The 26,234-nt window shown below is 49.6% G+C and overlaps 1 protein-coding gene across 3 annotated transcripts in view; it reads right to left on the bottom strand.

Moving 5' to 3' along the window:
* Window positions 1-3,247: 3,247 nt before the first annotated feature.
* Window positions 3,248-26,234, bottom strand: part of SLC35F3 (solute carrier family 35 member F3) — a 373,701-nt gene continuing 350,714 nt past the window's right edge. The window contains exons 4-10 of one of the 3 annotated variants that reach the window (XM_082720704.1): window positions 22,391-22,610; window positions 15,842-15,967; window positions 13,645-13,837; window positions 12,791-12,880; window positions 5,689-9,213; window positions 3,932-4,250; window positions 3,250-3,587 (exon numbers count right to left, since the gene is read on the bottom strand). In XM_082720704.1, coding sequence (XP_082576830.1) covers window positions 8,978-9,213; window positions 12,791-12,880; window positions 13,645-13,837; window positions 15,842-15,967; window positions 22,391-22,610 — 865 coding nt within the window. In that variant the 3' untranslated portion in view covers window positions 3,250-3,587; window positions 3,932-4,250; window positions 5,689-8,977. Of the gene's footprint in view, window positions 4,251-5,688; window positions 9,214-12,790; window positions 12,881-13,644; window positions 13,838-15,841; window positions 15,968-22,390; window positions 22,611-26,234 lie in introns of all 3 variants that reach the window. The other 2 variants (XM_082720703.1, XM_082720705.1) reach the window with 2 other exon arrangements.

Raw genomic sequence — 26,234 nt, 5'->3', positions numbered from 1 at the left:
TTAATTACTGCTAAATAATGGTGGGCCTTGAATCCAGGCTAGAGATTACAGGTTTATTTAATAAAGCATGGGGAGATGCTGAAGATCTTTGGGTAAGACAGTGACACAACCCCAGCTCTACAGGATGTGGAGGACAGATCAGAAGACTCATAACAGTCTGGGTGAAATGTATTAGGAAATGAAGTAGGATAGTGGTGCTGGGGACAGAGTGCAGGGGAGGGCTTACACATGATTTGGAGTTATGATACTACTGATTTGGAAGTGAATAGCATAGTGGTTGCTGGTGTAAGAATAAGGAAGAAGTTAAGGGTGGTATCAAGATTTTATGCATTATAGTAAAATCATATTGATGCCAATTAATGCCAATAGGGTAAGAAGGAGGAGTAGTCCTCTGGATGAGAAAATAAATTGTAGGGGTACCTGGGTGGCTCAGTGGGTTAAGCCTCTGCCTTCAGCTCAGGTCATGATCTCAGGGTCCTGGGATCGAGCCCCGCATCGGGCTCTCTGCTCGGCAGGGGGCCTGCTTCTCCCTTCTCTCTGCCTGCCTCTCTGTCTACTTGTGATCTCTCTCTATCAAATAAATAAATAAAATTAAAAAAAAAAAAGAAAATAAATTGTATAGCTTGGGACAGGTTAGTATGGAGGAACACGTGGAGAGAAATGTCTGGGAGATGGTTAAAAACTCAGATTTGAAGGACTGGCCGAGATTTGGAAGTGATTTTCAAGAGTGTGAAAATTAGAGTCACAAAACTGGGTGAAAATGGAGACAAGGTGGCCTTGGATGGAAAAGGAAGTGCTAGGATGTTCTTCAAAGGAAATAATTGCTAGAGGCTGGAAGATGTGCTACAGTGATGGCGGTGAGGATGATGATGATGATGATGAAGATGATGCCTTCATCATCTTCTTACATTGAGAGACAGTGCTAAATTTTCATACATATTCTTTTGTTTTACCTTGATGATCTCCTAAGTTAGGCTGTTTTATTCTTATTTGACAGGTGAGAAAACTGAGACTCAGTCATGTTAGGTGACTTGCCCACAGTCACGAAACTCTAAATTGTAGAGCTGGGCTCTGAATCCAGTTCCGTCTGCCCCCAAATTCCATGTTATCAACCACAGCATTCTTCTGCTGTAGCTCTGCCCTGAACCTGGTGAGATTCTATTTCTAGGAATTTGAAGACAAAGACTATGAACCAAGGGAAAGAGAAGAAGGACTAGAGACACAGAGATGGTAAAGTGGCATCAATGTGTGCTGAATTCACCCAGGTGTAAGACTAAATGATCCATTTCTTTGTGCTGCAAATTCAGTGTTCCAAACAAATGTTCTCGTCATTCAGAGCAACGTGGGGAATATGAATGGATCATTAAACCTCCACTTCTGAGGGTTTTGAGCAAGGTGGACTGAGTGTATAACCCACCAGTGTATTCAGAAATATAAACAAGGGCACCTGGTGGCTCAGTCGGTCAAGTGTCCAACTCTTGCTTTTGGCTCAGGTCATGGTCTTACAGTCACAGGATACAGCCTTGCATTGGGTTCTGCGCTCGATGTGGAGTCTGCTTCAGATTCTCTCCCTCTCTCCCTCTGCCCCTCCCTGCTCATGCTCTCCATGCTCACATAAATAAAAATCTTTAAAAAAATGAGATTAAAAAAAAATATATATATATATATATATATATATAAACAAGTGGGCATGTCCCATAGTCAGAGCTGTAGAGGGCAAGAGGCCAGTCAGTAAGGTCCAGAAGAGCTGTGGGGACCACACCTGGGTGTGGGAGCACACTCAAGAGGAGTGCTTGGTGAGCTGCAAACACGTAAAAATATTGATTCTTGTTGCTGCTGTGTTGGGGGTGGTCGTGGTGGTGCTATTAGGGAAAATAGAAGTCAGTGGGAAGCAAAGGGAAAGTAGAAGTCAGTGGGGCAGAAGCAGGAGAGAACTGGGAGTGGAAGCGAAAGAGAAGGAACCAAGTCCATGATGGCAGAGAGGCTGACAAGAGAAGTCGGGGATGGGTAGCCTTATAATTTTGCTGGTGTGGGAAAAAAACTGCCATTAGCTTCCATTAGAAATCAATACCAGAAAGTAACTTTGTGGGCACGATGGCATTTGTAGAAAATGCCCAGCCTTTACAGAGCTTTTGTACTCAATGAGTGCTTTCGAAGTCCCAGGAGACCTTTCTATTTGCCAAGCTTCCAGGAAAGTCCTAGACAAAAATCACTCAGCAGAGAAGCATGCCCTTAGAGCCTTTCCCTCTGTGTGGTCTCCTCACAGCCCAAAGGTGGGGGGCAGGGGTCGATGAAGGCAGCCTGCTCTGCCTCTCCCAGCCACATGGCTTAGGGCAAGTCCCTTGATAATGACTTATTAGAGCCAAAGAACATTCTGCAGATTGCAAGCTGCTTTCACTAACCTATCCCTGAGAACCCTGGGGACCAGAGTTTCATAGCATATTATGTATTTGATTAATCGTAGCAGTTGACATTTAAGAAGCAGATGTCCTTCTTACTGTTTCTGCCTTCAAAATCTTTCTATTCATCTTGTGCTCGGAAGTCTTGATCAAATTATAAACATATAATGTATTATTAGCACCAGGGTATAGGTCCAAAATTTTTAAAGTTACCTTTTGGCATCTAAAATTTGAATAGCATTTCCTATAGGATAAAAGATAGCAGAACATGGGTTATTTGCTAAGTTCTTAGAAATACTAAGACAAATGCTCTGTAACAGATAAAACCTAGAATTTGGGGGAAGTCTAGAAGTCTACAAACCCAAAAATTAACCTGTAAAAGCTTTTGATGCAATAATGTCCTTCAGTGAGTTGGATCTGGGGATGGTTAAACGTCTAAATGTGCTTTGGACTTTAAATAGGGGCTAGTGGTAAGATCTGGTTTAAAAAAATTAAGCTTTGGATTTCCAGAGACGGTCACTGGGCAGTAGCTGTTGGATGAGTCAATATCCAGCCCTAAATGGTATAATTTATACGAAATTTGTGATGTTTATGCCGTGATTAGCTTTTCGTGGATGACTTATTTAAACAAAATTTGTTAACAAATGGAAGCAGCCTAATGGCTGGAAAGAAGTAGTAATCAAGAGCCCATAGTAAATGCAGCAAAGGCACATGCGCACGCACCCCTCTCCCACACACAGGGACCATCTGGCAGAATGCCATTCAGCAGGGTTACCTCCAAGGCACAAATAGTTGCAAAATCCTTGGCAATGGCTGAATTCCCATTCCCACGGGGCTGCCTGTTCTATACACTCCAGATTATACAAGGTCCTCTGCAAATTCAATAAAGCAGAGAACACAGAGAATGAGGGAACATTGAGTAGGTACATCCGGTTAGCATAACTGACCTTACAGTTCTCATAAATGGAGGTGCAAAGACCAGTGGTCAGGGGATTAAAAAAGCCAAACTCTAATTCCTGACACAGAGGTATCAGTTGAGAAAAGAAGACCATGGGGGTACATGGGTGACTCCACTGGTTACGCAACAGCCTTCTGCTCAGGTCATGATCTCGGGGTCCTGGGATGGAATCCTGAGTCCGGCAGGAAGTCTGCCCCCTCTCCTTCTGCCTTCTGTTCCCCGCTCATGCTCTCTTCAATAAATAAAAAATCATGAAAAAAAAAAAAAGAGAGAGAACACCATAGTGATATACCACTATCTTTTCTTTCTTTATACCCAAATTGACCCCTTCTTGGTGGGCACAGACCAGCCAGAAGGTCCATCAAACTGACCCATTTTCTGAACTTCTAGCAGAAGTGAGAAGAGCTACTTCCAGGACTCTCCTCTCTGGCCTGTCAAGGAGCACCGCCATTTTGAAATTGCACGTTGAATATGAAGAGACACACGGAAGGGGTCTAGGTCCCATAGCTGTTGCTCAGGGGAGAGCTCTCTGGGGACCAGGAGTATGTTTTAGACATGAATGAGTTTGGGCTACTCACCAGCCATGTGTCTGATGGCACCTGGTATCACAAAATGCCCCCTCTCCCCTCAGGCACGCTGCTGCAGGTGGGCATAAACAGGGTTTCCAGAGCTATGGGTTAACTGTAGTTCCCCCCTAGCCTCTGATATCCCCCACTGATTCCATTCTTAGGAATCAGTAGATTCCTAAGAAACTGAAGAGATCAAGTGACCAGTTGCTCTTCTATTTCTAATGAGGAGGAAACACTGGGGATTCCTGGAATGTCCTTCTGGAGATTTTTATGTTCCGCTGGTTTTTTCCTTATGGTGAAGAACCTCTTCTTTAGGATGCTTTTCTGTGGAGATACAAAGACAAGTCAAAAACTAAGGAGGTACACTTATTTTCTTATGTCCTCCTGTCACTCTCAGAGAGAAGCACCTGGGAATTCCCTCAAGCCCTTCTCAGGGAGATTCCTCAGTGGCGGGGAGCCCTCTGGGGCCACTCTCCTCACAGGGCTCCAGCCATGACTTACTGAGGCTCCTAATACGACTGCATTCTTGCAGCACAGCATTATTGATGGCTTGAGGCTTTATGGGTATTCCCAAATATCCCCGGGAAACATACTCTTTTTTCGAGAAAAAAAAATTACTATTTTTTTGGTTCTGAGCTAAAATTCACAACTCATTACATTGTAACTACATGAAATCTCATTTCCTATGATTTTAGGAACTTGGTTTTTTTGATAATTTAGAGAAGATAGACCTTGGCTGATGTTTACCGGTATTTTAACTCAAGAGAAGGGTTTTTTTGGGGGGTGCCTGGCTGGTTCCCCAAACTCTTGATCTTGGGATCATATGCTTGGGACTCACGTTGGGTACAGGGATCTACTTAAAAAAAAAAAAAAAAAAACAACGGAAAAGGTTTTCTTGAGAATTTGACAATGCTGAATAGATGAAAATTAGTTAAGGCAAAATACCATTGTTCAAAATTTCTTTAAAAACACGTTTTAAGCACTGTGAGGAACATCCTCCTTATATATCATTGGTGCATTTCTTCTAAATCATTCCTATCAATTCTTTAAATCAGTTTGACCGAGGAGCCTGCTGGGCCATTGCAAGCCCAGCTGCATGGGAAGGATCTGTGGGAGTGTGAGTTGGAAGGATCCCTTTGGAAAGGGGCAGCAACCACCGATCTCCACACTGGGAGGAGCCTGGGGCCACAGGCAGGGAGCCCGGGGGACAGCTGGTTGGCATGGTCCTCCAGGGTCTGGCATGCTTGGCTCCAGAGCCACAGTCCTGGGAGATCGCAGCCTGCCGGCCGAGAGGAGTCCAACCCTCCCTCCCTCCCCTGGATGGCGGTTGGTCCAAGATGGAGCATCTGTTCCCTTCAGCTTCTGAAACAATGGAACATGCTGTTTCAAATAGGGATCACATGCTGGGCAGCCAAAAACAAGCCAAGGACCCAGGAAATGTCCTCTCTGCTTGTAAGATTTTGGCAAAGGAATTTTAACTCATTTTGTGTGGGGCAACCATTTCTCTATTATCTATCTACCGTCTATCCATCCACCCATCCATCATCTACTTTTTATCATTTATTTTTCAAACCACTTTACTGAGCTATAATCCACATGCCATGAAATTCTCCATTTAAAGTGTACAATTCGTTGAATTTTAAAATATTCACAGAACGGTGCAACCACCACCACATTCCAATTTTAGAACAAATCATTTGTTTTCAAAATTGAATATGCAGAACTCCCTATTATGCATCCTTGGCTAGATTTGGAAACACACCTGTTCTCCAGGGCGGGAGGTCTCTGGCAACAATGTCTTCTCTCTTGATTCTCTTTATCCTGGGCATCTGCACGGCAGATGTGAGCAGGTAGGAGCTCCTAGAGACCGCTCTGGCGGGTTGTAGCAAGGCGGCTGGTCACTTCGCACCTGTATTCTGATGGAGCAGGAGGTAGGGCTGGAGGCTCTGAGGGTCTGGCACCTGGATCAGCAGCAGAGGCCCCTTACTCCCCTTTGTACCTTCTGTCTCCCCTCCTAATCCTCAAAAGGCTCGGAAATACAATCATCCCTGTGTTGTTATCCAGACTGGCCTCTAGAGGGCAGACGATTTCCCCAGACAGAGCAGAGATGGAGGCTGTTTTCCCAGAGTCACCCCAATGGTTCCCCTGGGAGGGAGTCTTTCCTGGGATTTTCTCTTCTAGATTCCTTCCGGGTTGGCCACAGCTCATCCCAGTCCTTGAAACCTGCTTGAGGTGGGGATGAGAGGTTGTGGTTTGGCTTCTTTCTGGAAAGAAACATCTCAAATCTCTCCTACCTTATTCCTGAAAGAGCCTTCAACCATTCCTAGAGTCCTAATCTTTTTTTATTTCACATAGCTTAGCCTTCAAAGTTTCTTTTTTTATTATGATAAAATATACATGAAATTTACTATATAAGGATTTTTAGGGGTTCGGTTCATTCACATTATTGGGCGGCCATCACCACCACCCACCTCCCAGAACATCTTTATTTTACAGAATTAAAACTCTGTCCTCACTGAATGATGTCTCTTCATCCCCAGTCCCTAGTAACCGCCATTCTACCTTCTGGATCTATGAATTTGACGACTCTGGGTACCTCACATAAAGAGAATCCTATATTTGTGGATTTTTGTGACTTACTTCATTCGGCACTATGTCTTCAAGATTCATCCATGTGGCAACATCGGTCAGAATTCCCCCCCCCCTTTTTTAAGGCTAAATACTATTCTGTTTGTGTACATGTTGTTTGTCTATTCAGCCACTGGCAGACGCTGGGGTGGTCTCCAACCCTCGGCTGCTGAGAATAAGGCTGCAGTGAACAGAGTGTACAAATATCCCTCCGAGCCCCTGCTTGCAATAATTTTGGGTCTTCATGGCCTTTTATGCCAATAGGAGAATGAGGTGACTCTACTCCAGGGCTGGGTTTCCCAATGTTTTCACATTATGACTTACCTCCAAAATGTTTGCTTGCCCCCCTGAGGACACTGGAGAGGTCTGGAGCCCAGACAGAATCCTGGAGGGGACTCATCCCAGCTCCGTTGAGGGGGTGTATGGGATCCTCCTCACAGCACATACTGGACACGTCAGGCAGGGACCTCTCTGCCTTGGACAGCTCAGCTCCCGGGTTCCGACCCCACATAGCAAGCAAACACCCCATGGTGTGGAGTCTCTCTAGGTGTGGCTGGAAGGATGAGGTGTCCTCGCCATCTGCTCTCTCTGCTCACGCCCCCCTCCCACCCTTAGAGCACCTCTGTTTGCAGCTGCAGAGTGAGAGACATTGAACTTCACAGCCCCTGGCTGGAGCTGCCTGGAACAGAAATGTGTGCATGCTACCGAAGCCGGTACAACAAACTCTCCAGAGCTAGAACGGGGTTAGGACGCGCAGGCAGAAGGGAGGTGTGTGAGGGGAGCTGGAAGACCATGTCCACATGGGGACTGCGGCTGCCCCTTGGAGGCAGCTAGGAGGGGCCGGTGCGAGCTGCTCGGATGAACGAGTCCATACAAAAAAATGAGAGAGAACAGGGACACCCAGGGCTGAGTGGGGAGGGATGGGGCAGACAGGCACCTGGAGGGAAAGGAGAGGGGCACAAAGGAGAGATGGAGGTGAGTTTAGGAGCTCCCGCCCTTGTTTTGCTTTGGAGACAGTCAACTCTGTTGTTCCAGTAATAATTTTCTTCCTCTGAGGTGCCTGGGCTGGTTCGCGAGCCTGGATGGGTCAGGAGGGCGGGACCTGCTGGGAGCCATGGGGAAGGCGAGGAGGGAAGGAGCACAGTGGGGCTGTGACAAAGTGGCCACCAACACGGTGCGGAATGCTTCTTTTTTAAATAGTTTATTAATCTGTTTGGCCAAACAGGTAATGGAAACTGAGAATAATAATTTGCTACAAAGTTCAGGTCATGAATGCCCCTTTCCCCTAGGAAACGAAAGACTCCATGGTCACAGAATGCACCACTGGGTTAGGACAACATTTCAAAATAAGGTTTCCATTTCGTATGTAACAATGTAAACTTCAAAAATAGTAAACTCTAACCCCCACGTCCCTCTTGACAGATCTATCACAGATAGAATTTTCTGGCAGACCTAAACTGTGTAAGTAAACAGCCTGGTGCTTTAAAAGTTTCATAAAAAGGTTTACAGATTCGGTAGATAATTTTTCCATCTTGGTCATGGAGTAAAAGCAACCAGCAGTTCACAGTCTCGCCGTGTCCATCTGACATGTGCAATGCACACCGCTAGCCATGTTCCCTTACACTGGTCGTCAGCCTGTTGTTTTTGTACACGTACACACACATAGTTTTGTTTCTAAAGATTTTGTACATCTAAATTATAAGACGGCGCCAGTGACTTACAATGTCACCTCGCTTCACGTAGGTAAGGACAAAAATTCTGTAGAAGGCACTGTAATTTCTCTTGCACGATCTTACACACTCACGTGAGAGCAGGCCAGCTGGGGCTCCGACTCCTCCTTCCCTCTCTGTAACCTGGCTGGGGCCTGTCCTCCACCTGCCACCCCCAGCTCAGCCACCGCCGGTGGGTCCCGAAGTCCGTTTGTACCTTTCTGCTTCCTCTCTTGGCATCCATCCCTCCATCCATCCTCCAACCACTCAAAGTGACTTACAGTTGTCTTTTGGTTCATTTGAAATCCCTTAAAATTAAGAGTACAGCTCTGGTATAAAACAAAATGTGACCCTACCATAGCTGGAAAATAATCACAGTGTGCAATGTAATTTGCAGTTGCTAAGATTCAAAACACGCGCCCTGCCTCTTGTCCCCCCGAACACTGACATGGACTTTGACATTCATTTCGAAAGGGCCGGAGGCTCGTCTCTTCTCTTCCACTTGGAACTGGTACCCTTGGGTGAAAGGTCTGATGTGGGAAAAGTGCAAGCAAATTGGACATGCCAATAAATACCGTATAACTTACCGCAGGTTACCGGAACTGTACAGGTATGTACACACCTTACCCAACCGAGGGTTCCCCCGTCCGGAGCAGACCTCCGAGGCCCTAACCCGAGCGTGAGCGATCGCCGCAGAGTCCTGCAGGGCCGCGGTCAGCGCGCGAAGGAGGGCCGGGCCCTTCGGCTCTTGCTCTGAGGCCCCGAGCTCGGGTCCGCGCCGCCCTCTGCCGTCTCCTCCTTCTTCCTCACTTTGAGGCGGGTGAGAAGCTTGATGAGCCAGACGTCCCACTCCTCGGGCAGAAGCAGGAGGAGGAAGCCCAGGCCGATGATGATGATGGCGATAACCCGCACCCCGTTGAAGACTATCTTACTGGTGTAGTGATCCACCACTGCGCGAGACAGAGAGAAGCCCGGTTACTCCTAGACCCGGCCAGGCCCGGGCGCAGGGTGGGGCCCCGCGGGTCGCCTCGTGCGCCGGCGCGGAGCTGCGGTCTTGCTTGACCGCGGAATCTTCCTCGGTGTGGCTTTGCTCCTGGCGGGCGCGGGCGGCCTCATAATTTTTTTAACAGCCCTCGGGTGTGAAACTCCTCCAGACTGACCTGGCACCGCAGTTCAGACACTGATATGCACCTCAAGTTTAACTGTGGCCAGTTAAACTGAGTGACCCCTGGGTGGCAGGCCGCTGAAGACGTGACTGCTTTCTTCGTATTTTTGGGTCTTCTACAATGATTTTTTTTTTTTAAGTTTTTATTTATTTGAGATAGAGCGAGGGAGAGAAAGCGAGAACCAGCAGCGGGGCGGGGCAGAGGGAGAGGGAGAGGGAGAAGCAGACTCCCCGCGGAGCAGGGAGCGCCCCACCCTTCCGCCCACCATGTAGGGCTCCGTCCCAGGACCCTCAGACCATGACCTGAACTGACGGTGGACGCTTAACCAACTGAGCCTCCCCCCCACGCCCCAGGGGGACACTCCTGCAATGACATTTTACATTTATAATTTAAAAGCATAAGTGCCCAGTATATGCATATATACAATTTGAAGACCAGACTCACACTGCGTTTTAGAAGATGTAAATTGTTGTTCTGCCCCAGGGCACCAGAGGCTTTGAAGCGCCCTGGGTCATCACTAACTATTAAGGCTTCTTAAAGGTCTGCAGGGCACATGGCTCCTACCTGACTCACATCAGGTGAGGGAATGAAAGGCGAAGCAGGTTTAATAAGAATCCACCTCATCATTCTCTCCTCAGCTAAATGGTCAAAAACATTGGGGATATTGGAGTTTTTGTTTTTCTTTCTTTCTTTTTTTTTTTTTTTTGTTTTAATTCCCTGTTTTCTTAATTAAGCCCAACAAAGCAGATTTGGGGCCTGCCCTTTGCGCAAGAGGCACCCACTGCGTTTCTTTTCTATCATTTGGTGAAAGAGGGTTTGCTGAGTTAGAGCAGGAGGCCTTGGAAAACCGACCGCTGCCACCTGTGGGCCTCCTCCAGCTGCCCAGGAGGTGGCCCGGCTCCCCCCTTCTCCCCTTCAGGGTCCTCTGCCTCCCCTGCCTTCCCCCTCCCCCTCCCCACCTGACTCTCACCTTGTCTATAGGGCATCAGAGAAAGAGAAAGGGATGAAAGTTAAACGCGAAAAAGAAAAATGTTTGCAGCCCGGTTGTGGAATTAAAGTGCCTCTTTTAAATAAGTCAGGCAGAGAAACACAAGTATCATATGATTTCACTCATATGTGGAATTTAAGAAACAAAACAGATGAACATAGAGGAAGGGAAGGAAAAATATAAAGTAATAAAAACAGTGAGGAGGGCAAACCTTAAGAGACTCTCAACTCTAGGGAACACACTGAGGGTTGCTGGAGGGGAAGGGGTGGGCTGGTGGGGTGACAGGGTAGCTGGGAGGCGGGCATTAGGGAGGGCACTCAGTGGAGTGAGCCCTGTGTGTTCTATGCAACTAGTGAATCACTAAATTCTACCTCTGCAAATAGTAATATACTATATGCTAACTAACTTGAATTTAAATGAAATTTTAAAAAAAGAAATAAGAAAGAACATCATTTGAGATATAAAAAATAATAAAGTGCCTCTTTTATCTCACTGTAATTCAGAAATACTTGAATTTTTGGGATGCCTGGGTGGCTCAGTCATTAAGCCTTGCCTTCGGCTCAGGTCATAATCTCAGGGTCCTGGGATCGAGTTCTGCGTCGGGCTCTCTGCTCAGCAGGGAGCCTGCTTCCTCCTCTCTCTCTGCCTGCCTCTCTGCCTACTTGTGATCTCTGTCAAATAAACAAATAAAATCTTTAAAAAAAAAAAAAGAAATACTTGACTTTTCAATAATGACAGAACGTTCGGTACATTCGGCACACGGGGACCATCCATGAGCGGGACACACAAGCAGCTCCAGCAGTAACATCACAGCGTGTTGGAAAGCCACCGACCCCGCTCTCAGACATCGGGCCGTGGTGGATGCCTTTGCTTCTCTTCTCCAGTTGCGAACTGAATGGGGTTCCTTCCTCGGACACACGATCAAACCGTGCAGGGGAGTAATAAGAAGGGCTTCTCACTGACCTCTCCGACATCTGGCTGTATGAGACAGGTCAAGTGGGCCTCCACCTAGGAGCGCATGAATGTCCCTCAATAAAAGCCCTTACCTGCTTCCTGGCAGTGTGACTGCTGCGACTACAACGATGCAGTGAGGTGTGGGGGATAAGCTGATGCGTTATCTCTCCAGCAGCTCTGGGACTTTCAGCATTTTGAAATGTCGGGTGAGGGTCGGTCCTGCCTTCACTTTTAGGGGAGACAAGCTAAGGCCCGGAGGGGTGATAAGCTGGGACCACCATCCTCCAGGTGGGCAGGGCCAGTGCCCAGATGCCCCGGCCAGGCCTTCTTCCCCACACTGCCCTGAGGTACCCCGAAAAGAGTCTGGGGCCAGGGACAGGCATGTGCAGAACACGTGGGACAGGAGGAGAAAAGAAATCACAAGAAAAGGCTTAGGAAACTGAGAGCTGTTTTGCTTACTGATGCCACATCGGACAGGATAAAGATGTGCCATTCCCTGGGTGAATCCTCTAGTGGCCTGTGGGTAGGAGGGTCGGGATGGATGTGGCTTTGGGGGAGGGGCCACATCGGACAGGATAAAGATGTGCCATTCCCTGGGTGAATCCTCTAGTGGCCTGTGGGTAGGAGGGTCGGGATGGATGTGGCTTTGGGGGAGGGGCCTGTGCCAGGGCCAAGGGGGTGAGCGTGATGGAGGGATCGGACTTATAGACTTATGAACCCTTCTCTGGCTAAGGACAGGCCGGATGGGGCCGTCAGGGGTGAGGAGGGGGCTCCGGGAAGAAAATCCAAAACAGACACCAGAATGAACCAGCAAAAGGAAGGCGGGGAGGGGCTGTTGACCACAAGTTTTTGGAAGAGCCGAGCTGCCAGGTGATTGCTTTGGTGAGTCCCCAGGAAGAAAGCACAGCAAGGTCCGGAGGAACTGGCCAGCGTGCTCTCGAGCTTCTGGGAGGTGCGAACAATGTTTGTGTTTCCTCAGTTTACAAACACTACGCCATCCCTGTCACAGCCCAAGCACCCTTTCCCCTCCAGAAAGTCACTTACAAAACTGATTATTTTTCCTGCTACCCCATTTACCAAGCTTATTACTAAGATTAATGAGATTCATCTCTGGTTCCCACACCAGTTAGAACCTAGATGGCTGGAGACCGTCATGTGTCGGGGTGGTGAGTGAAAACCCAGGCAGTCTGGAGAGACAGCGTGTATGCAACACATGCCAACCTTCTACCCAAGTGCCTTCTTTCTACACCGAAGGGCAGCGGTGCTTTCCATACAGGCACAGCAAGACTGCATGCGAGTGTGTGTGTTTGGGAGTAGGAGTATGTGTGTGTGTGAGTGTGTGAGTGAGTGTGTGTGTGAGTGTGTGTATGTGTGTGTGTGTGTGTGTTCAGGCAGAGAGAGGAAGCCATACAGGCTTACCTGCATTCACAGGTACACTGAGGACGATTCCAACAGACATCAGAGTGGGATACGTAACAGCGATTCCAAAATTTAATACGATATTGAATGCTGAAATAAAGAACAGAAGAAGGGTATTATTCGTGCCTGGCCCTGGACTGCCGCCCTCCCTGGTCCGCACCCCCGGCCCCCAGCTTCTCTGGTGAGGCTGGAGTCAGGGGACTTACGACTGCCCTTTGCTGTGACTCAGGCAGCCTGGGTGGGGATCAGGGACAAATATCCCAAAGAAGCCGCGTTCCTCCTCCCCTCCTGAGCTCTGAAGGAGAGCAAAGAAATTTGGAAAGGGTCGTCAGTGAAAGACGCTGGAAGAGAGGACTGGGATGGTGGACTCAAGCCACTAACTTGGCTTTTCTCCGTTGCCGGTGGTGACTCTGGGGGAGGACGGCCAGGTGCCTTGGGTTATGCATTCTGAGATGGGGACTGGGGGAGACCCGTCCCTGGCTACTTTCCTGCCTAGGACCAGCCTCCTACCAAGTAATCGTGGTGACGGTATTCATCGTAATGATAACTGAGAAAAGGCACTGGGCTCTGACTCCCCTCAGACCTTCACCGGCCGGCTCCCTCCCGGGCCTGTAAGGACTGTTCTGCTGTCGGGAGGTCACGCGCAGCACTGTCCGGAGTGGCGGTGCCCCTGGCTACTGCTGCCAAGCCTGCGGTTCTGGAGTTAGAACCCGGTGGACACAAGGGTCTTGAAGAGCACTGGGGACTTAACGATAGAATGCTGCTCTTCGTGAGGGCACGGTTTACAGATGGCCCTGGAGCTGCCCGGGGCCCGCTAGTCGGTGTGGCTTGGGCCAGGGTCAGTCAGCACTTACTCAACAAGAGGACTGAAAATCCACAAAGGTTCCCCCATGGGATGTCATGGAACGAGCTCCAGTATTCCACTTTGGTGAAGTAGAGGATGACGGGGATACAGGTGATGAAGAGGATGTTAAACACGCCCAAAATGGACAAAAATAAGGCGGCTTCTCCGAACTTAGCACTGCCCAGGAGGAGCTTGAACAGAACCTGCCGGAGAAAGCAGAGGAGGGTGGGTGACGGCTCGTCCCTGCCGCCATCATGCCACCGGGGCGGGGGGTGCGCCCGAGGAGGCTGGGCCGGGGGTGCAGGGTCGCAGCCGGGGTATGGGCAAATGCGGCCTCACTCGGCCTTCAGGGAGAGGGTGGTGGGGTTAGTGATAGGTGCGCGGCACAAGCGCCCGGATCTCGGCAGCACCCCGGGGGACAGCGACACATCTCTGGCCTCATGGAGGGCATCTCCGGGAGTCACGTCTCTGACACGAGGCTCCCTTTGTGTTGCAGTCAGGACAGCACGTCCCAGCTTCAGGGCGTCCGAAGACGGGGACGCCGCAGAACTTAGAGCTGTCACGAGGATGCATTCCTCTGGGGACCTCGGTTTTGAACGACACAGCCAGACCCCCAGGGCAAAGGGCTTTGGCTGCGAAGATATTTTCTATAAATCGAAGGTAGAGAGATTGTAACGCTCACAGCTCATCTCTGCTCCACACCCCCCCGCCCCGTTCCAGAAACAGCGTGGGGTTTAGCAGTGTGCACCCCGCTTTGACTTCTTGCACCTGTTCTTGTCTGTATGTATTTCAGGTGTGTGAGGCCCAGGAGAGGGACAGACGTGCCTGGAGTGGCTGGGAAGCTGGGAGGACAGGGGACAGCCGCCCCTGTGTTCCGGGGACCCAGCCACCACCAGGGAACGGATTTGGGTCCAGCTCGAGTCTCTGCACAGTTGTGTCTCCCACTTCGCCTGCCTCTTCCTTTTTCAGCCACTTCACCAATCTTTTCAGGTATTTCTGGGCATTTGCTCACGAAGCATGAAAAGAGGAATAAATTGCTTTCAGCCTTCCACCCACTGGCCTCTCTGGATAAAGATCAGGCCGTGGGGGAGATGGGAAAGGGGAGTCGAAATCAGAATTATCTGTGTTCATCGCAGATTGCATTTCTGTGTGCCCTGCTTCCCGTTAGCATGCAGCGGAGTGAGGCCAGCAGAGTGTGGCCTGGCCCCATCTTCTGCATTCGAATAGTGGCTTTGAAGCCTCACAGTGGTGTGGGGCTATTGTGTCTTCCTGGGGAGATGGGTCCCAGAGCAGGTAGACAGCGTGTGTGCCTCTGGCTGTGGGCAGTGAGGGCAGGGAGCTGATGAGGACGGGAAGATACAGTCATTTCCCATTCTCAAACCACAGAATGTGTTACACACAGACCTGGAAAAAAACAAAGTGCCTTTTCTAACTCTCTCCCGTACTTCATTTTCCTGTCTTACTGCCTGGATCCACGAAGGGCTGTGGGTCTCCAAGCTAAAACCTCATTCCTCGTTGCATCCTCCAGGTCGGGGTCCCAACTTGGAGGCCCGAGAAAATCTGGAGTCTTCCCTCTGGAGGTGAAGGGATGAGAGAGGAAGCGAGGAGGGAGGAGGGAGAGCAGCAGCCAGAGCCGTGACGGGGGAGGGGAGGCGTGGGGGGTCAAACACGGCTTCATCCAGCCCTGCCGTTGGGACATGCTTTCTAGGGCTTCCCCACATTTTGTCAAAAATGTGTTATAATACCCGTATCACAGGAGTTGGGTTTCTATTTATTCAGCCTACAGGCAATGCTTAAAAGGCACGCGGGTTCATGCTGAGTCCCGGTGGCTGCCCAAACTGTGCCATGAAAGATTTCAGTGATGAGGCTGCCCAAACTATTTGCATCATCTCTCCAAACACCGAGCCAGCCCCCCGGGGGCCCCGGTCCTTCTCCAGTCCTTGCCAACCAAAGAAGTCATGAAAATTCGTCGCTGCCCGTCCACTGTTCTGCCTGTTTTATGCCCAGTGCTGCAAAGAGATGGCCCTTGATGGAAAGGTCTAGAGAGCCGGAGCCAAAGCCGAGAGTGGGTGTGTCTCACCCCTGCGAGTCTGTCCACACACTGAGAACAGCTGCTTGGCTTAAGGCACAGATGCCATCCAAGATGCCCCACGTGAGCCGGGCCAGCCGGCTGAGACCCGCTCTGAGGGCTCGCTCCCCGCGCATACCTTGTACAGGGCAGACATGGACGCAGAGCCCACCACCAGCGCTATGCCGATGACAGAGTGGCTGTGGAAGCCGTCGGCGTAGGTCATCATCACGATCCCAGCAATGGCAAGGATGGCGGCCACGATCTGCACAGAAGGGAGGAAACAGCGGTGAGAGGGTGGGGGGCCGTGGGACGGGCCACCGAGGTGGAAATGCTCAGGAGAGTCTCATGCGAGGGAAGAGAGTGGGGTCTCCTTTCCAGTTCTCTGGAAAACAAATGGGATTTCTGTTCTTGCTTAGGAAAGCTTTGTGCGATGGAACCCCTGGAACAGCTGGTGGCAAGGAGACCTGCTGTGGCCCGGGGTCACCTGGTGGCCCGGGGTCACTTGGTGGCCCGTCCCCCGTGGTGCTGGGAGACCGCAGAGAAGGCGGTCATGATGCCAACAGCAGGGGCCCTGGCCCTGACGAAGTTTGGTAGACCACCCTGGGAATGACCCCAGTTCCTGTCGAACCTTCTGAGAGCACGTGACATCTTGCCTCTTAGACACGTCGTATTTTAACAGAGAGGGGACTGGACGTGGGGCCCACTTAGCACGCCACGCCGGTGGTAGGGTCTTCCAAAAGAACGAGTGTCGTGTGCCAAAGGGCCACGGTGTCCTACCCCTGGGGGCGCCGGGCCTTTCCTGAGCTGCGACGGGGCGCTCCCCCCGCAGCGCCCCCCATCCTGGGACCGTCCCCACCCAGACTTCCCATGTTGAACGGACGCCCCAGGGAGATGTACCCATTTCTGCTGCTGCGCAAAGTGAGGTTGTCGATTACACAGGAGACTGACTACTTGGGACAAATTTTGAAAAGGAGAAATGCATCCGCACAGAGAGTAAGTACAGGTTCTAACTTGGGGTGGTCAGGAGCTGCGTAAACGTCGCTGGTGCGGAATGGGGCTGGGAGTGCTGTGGGCAGAACAGAGATGTTGCCTCGTCTGGATTCACCGGCAGCGCTATCCCTCTTAACGGCTCACTCAAAACTGACCCCGGCTACCGGTAACAACCTCCAGTAGCCCCCGTTTACGAAGTGGTCACAGGAGAAGGGTTTTCTATGTGATCGTATCATCCATTTCATTTTGTAAACATGAAAGCTTTGGCTCAGAGAGGTCACGGCAACATGCCCAAAGTCACAGAGCTGGTGTGTGGCTGAGCGGGGATGTAAAATTTCAGGGCTGATTGCAAAATCCGTGTTGACCTACAGAAACAGGAAAAGCAGGATTCAAAGAATAGTTGGCTACAGCCAACTCTGAGGTTTGAACTGAGGTTTCCTTTCTGGCTTCAGCGTGATGTTCTCAGGTTAGCGAAAGGAAACCTGGCAGAGTCTCACACACTGTGAGTTCTAGAATATTCCTTGTGCAGTATCTTCCAGTGATGCGAACTCTGCCCATGCAACAGCAACACCGAGGCTCTGGAGAGGCTGCCAGGGAACTGACTGCCTACGTGTCCTTCTCGATTCGGAGCTCACTGTCAGCCTTCATTCTGCATCACACGCTGACTCTGTTTCTTATGCAAATGCTACCCGCACTGAGTACAACCGCTCACCCAGAGAAGGAAACAGAGATCAGGAAGACAAGCGACTTTTCCCTCCCTCCGGGAGAAGAAAGGGGCACATGACAAGGCAGGTGGGGAAAGAGGTAGGCTTCTGGCCCAGGGGACACAGATAATGCAAAGATGCTGCTTGGAACAGGTTGACCTCGCTAGGCACCCAAGGTCCACAGGGAGAGAAATAACTAGAAAAAAGAGGAAGGGAAGAAGAGAGCTGAATTTCAGATGATTTGGTGCATTTCCAGAGGTGCCTGAGTTTTTCCAAACTTGGGGCTTTAGTTTCAAGGATGTGAAGGAACCCAGGGGTTGATTTTCTCCTGAGGACTTACAAGGCTGACTCCAGCCTCTTCCTTTGTCGTCTCTACTGATTCAGTAATAAAGGGCTGCGAGCCCCCTCCTCCCCCAGCCCCTACCCAGGGCTGTGCTGTGCCGCAGAGCTGAGCATAGGGGCTGGCGGGGGACAGGTAGAGCCCTCCAGGCCATACTTGAGGAGTCCAGGCCCCCAGAGGTCATTGTGACAGGTGGCATCAGGGGACGGTGGTCCCCCAGCTCCCACCTCTAGCTCTCTTAGAAGTCCCTGTCCCGGGTCACAGGACCGGCCTGCTCTATATTGTGGGCCACCCTGTCTCCTGGAGCCAGTAGCCATGCTGGGACGCCCCCGGCCCTGAGCCTGGGGCCCACCCAATGTGCTGGAGCCAAGCTCACTCTTCATGCCCCAGACAGCAGAGCAGAGCCGAAACACCCTATGGGTTTGGGGGGGCAGAGCCTAGATAGACATTCTTCAAGCGTGACATTCCCTTCAAGATCCCAGTTCTGTCCTTAGAAACGACTTCAATGTACACTTTACATTTATACCACAACATACCCAGGCTTCTTGGTTTGCACTCGGGAATGCTGACTGCCTACTTGCTGCACTATGATGTACTTTCCAGGAAGGCCAGGAGGGGCTGTCCTGTGGTCTCACATGCCCCCCATCTTCTAGATCAGGGTGTCCCTGGGGGAGAATGTTGAGTTGGAGGAGAAAATAAAGGAAAGTAGACAACTGAACTTGTCCCCGCCTCTCTTTTTTCCCACCTTCTACCACCCTCCACATATCCCGTGGACCTGTCCGAAAACAGGGACTCGGGGCTTCAGACTCACGGGTAACAGTAGCCCTAGCCCTGGAAAGGGTGAGTACCACCATCTCTACTTCGGCCGAGGGGGCCGGGGGTGGTGGGGGAGTGAGCTGGAGGGGGAGGAAACGTAGGCACAGGAGACACCGAGGTCAGCGTGCTGCCCATCCCCCTCTTGCTGGTATAGCCTCACTTTCCCTGGTGACCCCACGGCAGCCTGCCAGGCCCCCGGGGCTCTTCCCTGCCTCCCCCATGGTCCCTTGCTCCCTCTCCAATGTCAGGCTGAGGGGCAGGAGGCAAACTCCTTGAGCATCAAGGAGGAATGAGGTGGGAGCAGCACAGAATCTGACCACCTCTCAGACAAGCTCTCCGCTCTGCTCAGACTGGGACGGGCTGTGCATCCTCTGCCACACCGAGCCCTGTGTGCTGTGCTGTGGATGTGTACATCCTGGGGCAATTCTGAGCCACAGAAAGGACAAATTGGAAATATACGCCCCCTCCCAGCTCCTGGCTGCTCTTACCCACTCAGACTATTAAATTTCAGTGGGGATCGTCGAGTGGACCCTTCTGATTTCAGGGCATGGGAAGCGGCCAGTGGTGAGCCCTCCAGGGCTCCCCCAGGCTCTGTGGGTGCTCTGGGTCCCCCCCAGGTGGCAAGGGACAGCCTCCCAGATGCAAGGCAGTTGGGATCAGACACAAGAGCTACCTTTCAGGGACAGACCCTCGTGAGATGCTGAGGGCGCTTGTCATTACCAAAAACATCACCTAGAACCCAATATGGGAACTGGTCTTGGAAAAGGCACAGGACCCCCAGGAATGGGCTACGGGGGTTTGAGGGCCCACCAGAATGATCTCTCAGATCTCTCTCGCTCCCGTGCCAGTCCCTCCTGGTTGGAGGGCCCTGACTATGGTGGGTGGTCGCCATTAGCTCCTCGGCCCGCAGAGAATCCCATCTTCCGTGTCCCCTGAGCTGGGTGTGGGGGGTGGGAAGGTCTCACCCCAAATGCCCTCTCTCTCTCCAGCTGCTGACCACAGCTGGGTGGGCTTCGGCTTCATGCACCCCGAGTTCTACTTGCTCTCATTCTATTGCTGCTTTTTCTACATAAAACTGCCTCCTTCGACGTTCATCTGCTCTGACGCGGTCACCCACAACACTGGGCTAATCCAACAAAGCCTCCAACTGAGAAAGAACGACAGAAATAACACCGAGGAAGAGAACTATTACCGGATTTTACGTCGGGCATACACCATCTGATTTGATTCTCACTGCGGTTCTCTGAAACGAGCGCTTGTCTATCTTAAAATGAAGTAAGAGGCTCAGAGACGTTCAGTGACTTGCTCAAGGCCCAACAGCTTATAAGAGTGGAACCAAGATCCAAACCCTGGTCTCCTGACTCTAGACGAGAGCACCTCCCTGCGGGGTCAGAAAGTCTGAGTCTGGAGAGCCAGGGAACACACAGAAAGCACAGAGTCGAAGGGTGACACAGTGGGCTCCTTTCCACGGTCACCTCTGATGCCCTAAGTGGCCGGGAGGGATATGGATCTCTCAGGCGTGAGATGTCTGCTGCTGCTTGGTCAGTCCATGGGCCTGGACCAGTTGGATGTTTTGCAGGAACCACAGCCCTTGTGGTGTGAGTCATCATCTTAATAAACACAGGTGGGCCATGCAGTCGGTTCCCACCAGAACAGCTGTTCCCACCAGCATAATGCTGAGCCTCCTTCAGCTGCTTTTTGTCTCTCAGGCTCATATGCTTGGCCCTCCGGGAAGGGGAACGGGTCAGTTCCCTTCAATCTTTGGAAATTCTGTGCCAGCTACCCCAACAGTCTGAGAGAGACCTTAAGAGAACCCTCGCACCAGTTGGATACTATCTGGGATCTGAGTTTCCATCTGTTCTCAAGGGGAAATTTCCCATCCTACCTGCCACTGAGGGGGTCTTCCAGACTTTTCTAGCTCTCTGAACTCTTAAAGAGGAGAAGAGGGGAATCTGCCGTGACGTGGAGCGGGAAACCCTCAGAGGGCAGGTCGCACGCTTCTCAGAGGAGTGATGATCGTTAGAGACCCACAACCACACACAATCCCATCGCCAACACCAGCCTCTTAGACCTTCATGTCAGGACCAGCCTAGTGATGGCTTCAGGGCAGGATTTTGTTCCGTACATAGCGGTCAGCTCAGACCAACTGGCCAAGTGCCCAGGATGGCTGGACTGGATCACTATCGGGGAGACAACCCTCTCATCCATGAGCAGCGACAAAGAAAAGATCTGGGTGTGCCATGCTGGTCTCTCTGAGTCTAGGAGGGTTTCAAGTGTTTTCCAACTCCTTCTCTTAACCTCAAAACAAAAACAAAAACAAAAACAAAAACAAACAAACAAAAAAAAAAACCCCGTCCTGCTTAGAGACAGAATTCACCTTGAAGTTTCTCTTCCCAATGAACAGGATCCTGTTTGGAATTTGCTTTGGACATCAGAATCTTGCCAAAAAGTTTTATAAATTCCCCTGGGATGCTGCATCCAAATAAAGTCATGAAGGGCCCTGGGACCTCTGAGTCTTCAGAGTCCAGCCAGGTGGGCGGACGGACAGACTACTGCTGGAAGTGCCCGCATTTCTTGGGGAGGTGCATTAGATCATTTATTTGCTAAAAGCTTTTCTGGGTGGTTAGCACAGGGAGTGAGTTTTTATTCCAGAATTAACACTAAGTCTCAAAACAAATTTTCCCCCTACTGCAAGCTAAAAATACTCCTCAGCCGTTGACTCATGTCCCCACTGCTGTTTGAGTAACTAGGTGGGTGTGAATCCTCCACCAGGGTGATGTCATTGTTCCCAGGACAATGAGCAAAGGACACAAGTAACAGAGGGCCAGGAATCTGCCCCCTGACAGGTGCCAGCACGGTTCAAGGGAATGGGGACTGCCCATTGAAAGGGCTCTCAGGTGCCTGGCCGGCCCACCGGACCTGAAACATGGCCTGCCAGTGCAGGAAGGAGTTAATGATCCATGCCCCTCCCCCCCTCCGCCCCCCAACCAAGAGGTCTAGCTTCAAGGCCAAATCCAAATCCTTTGTCCTTGTGTCCCGGCAAAGGTGGTGGTGGGGCAGTAGCAGCCCTTGGCCACCAGAGGGAGACAAGCAGAAGCCACCAGGATTCCGTCAATAAGAACAGTCACCTTGCTCCTTTTACTGGGGTGAGTCCCTGTATAGGTCACACAATCATATTTCAACACCACTGTCAGACATCTGGCTAGCTGTTTGACTGGATTTTAATGGGACTTGCCAAGTCTCGGTTCTGACAACAAGAGGTACTTTGAGGACACAAGAATTTCAGTCTCCCTTCGCCTAGGGTATGAAGGGAAGGAAACTGTCCGTCCACCATCTGGACTTAGCAAAAGCGTCTCTGGCCCACTTCAGCTCTGTACACACGGTCCAGACAGTGAACCCACCGAGACCGCCCGTCCATGTGGATGCGGAGGGATCCCCCGGCTTTCAGATGCATCCTAAGCAAAGAGGGACAGGGTTAGCAGAGAGCTCCCGGCGGCAGGGCGTGGCTGCCCTCGGGAGAGAGGGGGAGAGCACGCAGAGAGGGGAGAACATCGCCATCCCCAGGTGGGGTCCCCGACGGGCACACACTTTAGGGAATGCTTGTTGAAATGCTTGAAATGAAAGGTGCTTTAATGAATGCTTGTCGAGTATGGTTTGCAAGCGAGAAAGTTGGCAAGGCACACTGAGACCCCAGGCTCCTTTTCTGCCGCAAATCGGCAGGACAGTGGTCAGCAGTGTATGCTCAGGATGCAGCACATGGAGCTAAGCAAGCCAATGGGCAGGTTTTGGTTGACACGACCGAGTGAGGGAGGAAGACAGATAATAAGGGACTTACCCTCACTCCCATGAACCTGTCCCTGAGAACGATCCATGAGAGCAAGAACACAAAAGCTTTGTTGCAGCAGAACAACACGGAGACATCCGTAGTGTTTACTTTCTTTATTGCATGTAAGTACAAGTAGTTTGTGAGTGTCCAAAGAACACCAAAGGGTGCTGCCTTGGTAAAAAACACCTTCAAAGTCAAGCCATTGTCTCCAAAAAATCGACAGCATTCCCTAAAACAAGGAAAGAGAGGCAGTGTTATTATATTCTTGGGTTGAGACAGACCATTTTATCCCCCTATACCCATTTTTAAAGCAGATGAGGAAGGGGGAGGGTGGGAGACGTTTATTCTGATTTTTTAAATTCTGTATGTATTCTTTTTTATGAACGTCTATTAAGTAGCTCTTCAACCTTTTGCTTTAGTCCATTGAAGAAAATGTCCCATGATGATCTAACATCATAGATTTTTATTCCTTCTGCTCACGCTATGTTTGGAACCAACGGTTCTAGACAGAAGGCAGTGGAGCGTTGGGATCATCTGATAGGAAGAGGGCCCAGTTTCATGGCGACTCACTGAGGAATTCTGTCACTTGCTTGGTAAGAGAAGGAAGTCACTAGACCTCTATTGTGGGGGAACTCCCTGAAACATATGTTGTTTAAAAATTTGCCTCCGGCTGGAATTGTCTCTGTGGCCAGGCAGGGGCCGTCCATCCTTGGGAGCATCTAATACATTTTGGCTGTCATACCACTAGTGCTAACGATCTGTGCATTTTCTCCGTGAGGCCGTTTTTAGAATCCGTTACTCCACTGCGTGGATGTCTATGTGTCCACGCCCCCTGAGAAACTAGCACAGGTCCAAGAAGAGTTCAGCCTCTGAACAGAGCGTGAGATGAAGAAACAGCTGTAGAAGGAAGGTTTTCAATGTCATTCTCCATTCCAGGGGAAAGGATCATCAATGTATGAAAACCCGCTTCCAAAAAACAAAGCCACCCTCCCACACACGGAAGAAGGCGGCAGAGGAGGCCGGCTGGCAAGCAGAGTGGAGAGAGCCCTGAGAAGGGCTTGGTCTGGGACTGCTGGGGAGCCAAGGTCATTGCTCTGCTGCCCTGAGAGCCAGACAAGCCAGATGAGTGAGGTGCGAGCCTCTTATGGCCGCAGACACCCAGGCTCATAGGCAGGGCCCAGCACAGGAAAGATAAAGCTAGAATAAGCCAAATACCCCAGCATGGGAGAACAGCTGTGGCCTCTGCCACTTAAGACTTAAATGCAGCCGGAAAAGAGGAAAATTAAAAGCAAGAGTCAAAGGGGATTTGGTGTGATTTTTAATATAATTCAATTTGTTCTTATCACCAATCCAAAATGAAATCCGCCTTTGTTCATTACTCGACTGTAGGACAGCCACAGAAGGAAAAGGAAACTCATTAACTTTCACTGAACTCAGTCCTATGTGGCTTCTAAACCGGCACTGGGGAAAATGTTTGCATGACTAAATTTACCCCGAAACCAATTCAACTGAATTGGTTCCAGTTTGGCTTTATAGAGACAAAACTCTCATCTGACGGACCGATATTTCTGTTGCTGCCTGATTTTCATACAGTATTTTCCGTTTTCTATGGGGTTTTCTCAAGCCCCTGTTCAGAGAACAGTCTTCTCTCTCTTGGGGACAATGACCAGGGGTGACACTTCCTTCACGTTTGGGATTTTCAATAGCTATAAAGTGGTGCCAGTCCTTCTAGCATGATCAACAGGAAATACAAATCTTCTTTCCTGCCATTAATGTCAACCTATTTTACATTTTTTTTTTTTTTAAATAGGCTCTACACCCAGCATAGAGTCCAATGCGGGGCTTGAACTCACGGCCCTGGGATGGAGACCTAAGCTGAGATCAAGAGTTGGATGCCTAGCCCAGATGCCCCTAATGTCAACCTATTTTAACTCTATTTAGAGGTTAACCTTCTTAAGGGACCACAATGTAAGTAGGATTTCCAAGTTCCCTGGACTATTATAAAAAATGATTCATATTGTGGCAGGGGTCATCCAAAACCCATTGGATAACCCATGTCCTCTCTGAGAAGCTATGTGTGATTCTTCCAAAGTGTGATGAATGTAGAAGTGTGGGGAAGAGGGATCCTTTTCCGTCCTGGAGACGGAAAAGGCAAGATTTCTGGGTCCAGTAGAGCTCTGCTGGCCCTTCGTAGACTCGTGGCAGGGAAGTACAGCTCAGGTGGGGAGATCTTGGTTCTAAGCAGACAAAGATGACTGGCCCCTGAGCCAATGAGTCTCGTGCTGTTTTCAGACCAAAGGCTGTCACTAATCAATGCCAGCTGGGTTGGCCACATGTACCCTTGATTGCAAGAAGACCCAAGAGGGATATGGGCACAAATTAATTTCTTCCCAGATACCTCTTCTTGGTATACAAAGACTAGAGTATAGTAGGTCTTGACTGGTTTCTGCAAATGACATGACAGCTGAATGTCCTTCTTTCCTTGGCAGGCTAAGTGCCCAAGGCAGGTAGATTACACTCCAGCATGCCCAAGCCCTTTGGTTCCTACCAACTGAGTCATGTGTTGGCCAAGATTTAGATGTTGTTTGTTTCCAATCCTGCTTGAGCTAATTGTTCTTGGTTATTTCGACTGCATAATTTATTAAATATTTCCTAACCCAGTGAAATGTGAGTGAGAAAAGAAAGTGTTTTTCCTATGAAATCTAAGTTGAGCATTTCAGGAAAGAGTCAATAAAACAAGTCACTAAAATATTGCTCTTGAATTAGGTATGAATGAAACACTGTGTAAGACAGGAAGAACTGTAAACATCTGTAAGTACTACACTTCTCTATTATTTGGCAAATACCTATGCTCTTGGTACTCCTTAAAGAACCCTGACTAGGATAGCCTGGTTTGGTGGAATTAAGATGGCCAATCATTTTTTTTTTTTTTTCAAATCAGTAAGCACTTGTTCATAACTTGTTATATTCACAGTTCTAGATAAGGCACTCTGGCTGATAGAGAACAAGCAAACAGTCCCTGCTCTTGAGAAGATTATATATAGTGTAATTGAGGAGATACACGAATTTCCTCAACAGAAAACAATGCAAGTTTAAATATAATTACATATTAGATGGTATGGAATATAATAATGCTATAGAATTCATGTTTAGTGGAGAGATTTGAACTGATTAGAGAAGGCCTCATACAAGATATGGATTTTGAGTCAAACCTTCAAGGATAGGCAGGATTTTAGTAGGGCTGGGGGAGGGAGAATATCCTTGGAGAGAGAAGAGAAGAAATTGCACCAACAAAACAAGAGTGAATGGAAATAAAAAAGGAAATAATCCTGGAAATCAAATAAAAGATAAGTTAAAGAAATTAGGTAGAAGAGTTGGGATATAAAGTGAAGATAATCTCCTGAGAGTGAGAGAGAGAGAGAAAGAGAAAATTAGAAGGTCAAGCCAGAAGATCCAATTTTAAACTAAAAGAAACTCCAGAAAGAGAGAATGGGAAAAATATAGTGGAGGGAATTATAAAAGAGAGAAATCGAGAAAATTCCTTAGAAATGTGGGGTATGAATCTTCATAACAAAAGGGCCTACCAGGTACCAGGAAAAATGAATGAAGAAAGAACCAAAACAAGGCACATACTTGGGATATGAGGGGATAAAAATAAAAATAAAACTCTCCCAAGAGAAATGAAATCCAATAGGTCCGGGGGGTAGGAAACTGCGATGGCTTCTGACATCTCAACAACCAAAATGGAAGCAAAACAACAATGGTCTTGACATTTTTCAAGGGAAAGTTTTTTTGCAAGCCAGGATTCTATAACCAGCCAACCCTCAATCAAATGGGATGGTAGAATAAGATA

This window comes from Mustela nivalis (assembly GCF_964662115.1).
Source record: "Mustela nivalis genome assembly, chromosome: 2".
In the NCBI taxonomy this organism is placed as follows: Eukaryota; Metazoa; Chordata; class Mammalia; order Carnivora; family Mustelidae; genus Mustela; species Mustela nivalis.
Note: the sequence above shows the minus strand (reverse complement) of the source record. Positions and strands in the feature narration are given on the sequence as shown.